This window comes from Polyodon spathula, chromosome 31 (assembly GCF_017654505.1).
Source record: "Polyodon spathula isolate WHYD16114869_AA chromosome 31, ASM1765450v1, whole genome shotgun sequence".
NCBI lineage: Eukaryota > Metazoa > Chordata > Actinopteri > Acipenseriformes > Polyodontidae > Polyodon > Polyodon spathula.
In genome coordinates, this window is record NC_054564.1 from 1,691,227 (window position 1) to 1,695,964 (window position 4,738).

The window sequence follows — 4,738 nt, forward strand, 5'->3', positions numbered from 1 at the left end:
ACGGATAAAACCAAATCAGTTGTTGCAGCTAATGTAAATCTAATCCATCAGTACAATTCAGTGCAGCTGAATTCACTAGCTGTTGTTTCGTTAACATGTGGAGTGTTTTAACATCTAGGTTTCTTAATCTAGCAATTTGGTGTAAGAGATTATATATATATATATATAGTGGCAGAGGTGTATCTGGTCCGCAGCTGGAATAAATAAAGACAAACAGATTGTAGTTCAAAGCAGTTATAACCGCTATTTTTATTGAATTGGAACGGTAGGCTAAAGGACAAAGCTCAACAACACACCCAAAACTCACAAAGCTGCGCGCAGTCAGCTCCTAAATGAGGGTTCCCCTCGAACCCTGTTGGCGCACACACACACACACACATCTACATACACACGGACCAATCACTGAGACCCTCGGTCCTGCGTGCTTCCACTCACAGACTCACGCAGGGTGACACACACAAAGAGGCAGAAAAGACAGGACAGCACACACACACACACACACACTGTACAGCAATGCACAGAAATTCAACTATTTACAAGAAAAGTAATAGCCCTGGTCCTCCTAGAAGTTCAATGTACTGCGATATATATATATTGTACGAGGCATACAGTATGATTGTTTCCAATGCCATTAATCATTTTGTGAATTTTTTTTACCCAGCAAAATATCTGGTAAGAGAGATGTTTTTACAAAATTTAACAAATCCATGTGTGATTAGATATGAGGTTCATTTATATTTACCGTGAAACAAAACACTAAAAACGAATTGAAAGGTGGGAGGGGCTGTCTGGTGCTAAACTTTCAAAACTGTTTAGTACCAATTTTCTAAATGATCTGCACCCATGAGGCTGTATCTGCAGCTCGTCGTGTCGACACCTCACCGGTATGAGTCTTGTGGAAACGCTGCAGTACATGCATGAGAACAGATGGGGCGACAGAGCACTCCAGTGACGGGTGCTTCTGCTGAGCGCAGCTGTGCCACGCTGAAATTGATCAAGACATATTTGCCCTCAACGATGACTCAAAAAAGATTGTCAGATTTGTCCATACTGTCAAATACTGTAGACCACTACCGAGAATCGGTTGTTGACAGGCATTTAGATTCGAGTATTCATCGAAACGAGAAGGGCGAAAATCCAGAACAGCACCACGACTGCTTTGCTGCAAAGAAACAAAAAACTTCTAAAAGTCCACTGAACACTGTGAAGCACGAAACACATTACGTTTTGATCTGACAGAGGCGTTTGAAAAATTGAAAAATTGGACAACCAAAATGTACATAAATTCTTCAGACTGTGCAGCTGTGCAGTTGGAGTGGTTCCTTCTTCAGCCCAGCGTGAATACATGAATACTTTCCTAAAGTTGCCGAGTATCACAATGAGATTATGGGATTGGTTATAAACAGTCTGGTCGCTTGTCAGTGGTCACACTGACGAGTCGACTGATGCCCAAGATCAGTATGGGCTACACACTGTATTTGTTTTTCAAGGTCTAAATGATGAACATGCATCTGACGTAGAACCTTTCAGATACATTTACCTGCAGGCTGTTAATTACAACACCGTTTCACGAGCTGTTGTGCATAGCGCCCCCAAAATATGGGTTCTTGTAGGGCCCCCTCGTCCTTTAATCCTGCCCTGGTCAAATGAGAGCGAAGCGGCCCAGAATTTAGAATACTCTGATTTGATAAAGGACTTTGCTGCCGCGAAAGCTAGGGAAATATCTTTGTATTGTATGTTCTTATGTAATGTAAAATGGAAAAAAAAAATTGATAATGCCCAGGGGTTTACTTGTTAAGAATTTTTTTGTAAAAAAGTGACTATGATTATTTATTTATTTATTTATTTCTACCTGGTTATTCTCCCCCCATCAACCTGTATCTTAACGTAGGCGCATGATTCCATGATGTATATACTAATTAAGATATGGTTGCTGCTGCAGCATTTATTTGGTGATCTGGACCATTACAGCCTGCAGCCCCGCACAGCCTAAGGCACATGTTTTGTTAACCCTTTCCCCCCTGAAAGGTGCAGAAAGACCTGCAAGTGCGTTAGCATACACCAGCAATACAAAATACCAAATGCTGTGTATTCATGTGTCTATTGATTGATTGATTGATTCCTACAGAACGCATTCATTTTAATTTGTTATGTAAAGAAGATTTGTAACATCATTGTCTTTATTCAATTCCAAAACTTAAAAAAAGTTACAGCTTTGAGAATAGATATCCTTATCCCATGTGTTGTAATTAGAATGTCAAAGGTGTTTGTGTACCTGTTCCCTGTCACTATAAGGGTCTCTTCTTTTCTCTCTTGCAGTGTGCTGTGGTGAGGGCTGCCCCTACAGTATTGCCACCATGGCAAGCAGCAGAGCCTCCCTCTATCGCCTCACCCTCCTGGCACTGCTCATGGCGCTTCTGCCTCACACCGCCTTCACCAAAAAGGGAAGTGGATCCAAATCCAGCGGGGGATCCAAGTCCAAGGGGTCGGGCGGGACCAGCAGCAGGAACCCCGGAAACACAGGACAGGGGGCTGGATCTAACTACCCTAACACAGGACAGGGCAAACCTAACCCTGGAGGGGGCTACCCTAACACTGGAGGAGGCTACCCTAACACTGGAGGGGGCTACCCTAACCCTGGAGGAGGCTACCCTAACCCTGGAGGGGGCTACCCTAACCCTGGAGGGGGCTACCCTAACACTGGAGGAGGCTACCCTAACCCTGGAGGGGGCTACCCTAACCCTGGAGGAGGCTACCCTAACCCTGGAGGGGGCTACCCTAACACTGGAGGAGGCTACCCTAACCCTGGAGGGGGCTACCCTAACCCTGGAGGAGGCTACCCTAACCCTGGAGGGGGCTACCCTAACCCTGGAGGAGGCTACCCTAACCCTGGAGAGGGCTACCCTAATACTGGAGGGGGCTATCCTAACCCTGGAGGGGGCTACCCTAACCCTGGAGGAGGATACCCTAACCCTGGAGCAGGCTACCCTAACCCTGGAGGAGGATACCCTAACCCTGGAGGAGGCTATAGTAACACTGGAGGAGGCTACCCTAACCCTGGAGGAGGCTACCCTAACCCTGGAGGAGGCTACCCGAACACAGGAGGAAGCTACCCTAATCCTGGAGGAGGCACTCCAAAAATCTACGGGCCAGGCTATAACAGCCACAACCAGGGAAGGGCTCCCTGGAATGGTGCTGGCGGCTCTCACTTCTCTCAGTCGGTGGCAGGTCAGGGGTTCAAGCCCTCCCACAAGTCCAAGGGGTTCGGCAAGAAGGCGGCGCTGGCAGCAGGGCTAGGGGTGGCCACAGGCATGGCGATGGGGTACGGGCTGAGCCGGATGAGGTTCCCAGGCTCATTCCCGGGCTCGTACCCAGGTGTCTACAGGGGCCCCAGGCTGGAGATCGACTTCAACAGCGAGGAGGAAGAGCGCTACTACAACTACTACATGTGGAAGCGCTACGTGGCCACCCCCTTTGGTGGAGACAGCGGGACGCTGATGCATTACTACTTCCGACAGCCGGCGCAGACTTACGAGATGTATCGGGATCGGTGCTTGAAGAGAAATGACCTGCTGCCCGGAAAGGAGACTGGCCGAGCTGTCCGTAGCCCAGTCGCTACTGATGGAGACGGTCTGCGCAGCAATGTTAACTCCACTGCCGCAGATAACAGCAAAAACGCCACGGACATCTTCCCCGGCAGAAACAACAGTGCTGTTGATGCCACCAGTAACCCCGCTGTAAGCATGAGCCCTGGAAATATTAACGCCACGGAAACTGATGCAAAAAACAGCACCGGAAATGCGGACGTGAATAATACCGCGGGAGAAGCAGCACGCGCACCCCGCCCGGCTCAGGAAGACAAAGACGATGACGACTTGGTCGGCGTGATGGACGTCGGCAATCCGGAAATGATCGAGCAGATGAAGCTGTACCGCTGCATCGAGCTCTACGTGGATTACACGCACCAGTACCTCACGAAACGCACCGAGACCCGCACGAGGAACACCCAGTCGGGGGCAGCGGCCAGGCTCACCGGCTCCCTCCTGCTGCTCCTCGGCACTCTGCTGCTGCAGTGACTCGGCGGGTCCAGCCTTCGAATCCGGTCTGGACGTCAGTCCCTCGGTTAACCCCACTCCCTGCAGCACGTCTGAGCTTTGTATCGCTTGCCTGTTTGATTCTCTTCCCTTCTGACTACATGTAAATCCCAGTTACACAGTGGACAGCTTTAAAATCATGAAGCATTGTTTTCTCTTTGTATACCTTTTATTTACATACATCTATCTGTCTATCGATCTATCGATATATATATATGAAAATAGCTCAGTACTAACCCTTTCAGCCCTTAGTGCTGTTTGTTAACATAAGCTGTCAGAAGTCACGTTGGAACCACACAGGACTCCTAGGTCCCAGTCTGACGTTGTGTAGAAAACATAAATATTTGTTTCTCCTGTTCTCGTGTACTCAATAAAGGATATAACTTTTATAATTGTATAACTTAATTTAATATTCTTCAGCTCGACAAAAGTAATTCAGGACTGAAAGTATGTATATATTATATATATATATATATATATATATATATATATATATATATATATATATATATATATATATATATATATATATATATATATATATATGTACACAGGCTAACTTCACTATAACGAACCCTTCTTATAACGAACACCCATTTTTAACGATCTCAACAGCAAGAACCGATTTTTTCAAAGCAAATTAT

General features: G+C 46.7%; 1 protein-coding gene across 1 annotated transcript in view; it reads left to right on the forward strand.

Annotated features, from left to right (window-relative positions):
* Window positions 1-4,483, forward strand: part of LOC121303183 (glycine-rich cell wall structural protein 1.8-like) — a 6,802-nt gene extending 2,319 nt beyond the window's left edge. The window contains exon 2 of the mRNA XM_041233706.1: window positions 2,320-4,483. Within this exon, the coding sequence (XP_041089640.1) occupies window positions 2,358-4,076 (1,719 nt within the window). The 5' untranslated portion in view covers window positions 2,320-2,357 and the 3' untranslated portion in view covers window positions 4,077-4,483. The remainder of the gene's footprint in view (window positions 1-2,319) is intronic.
* Window positions 4,484-4,738: the final 255 nt, after the last annotated feature.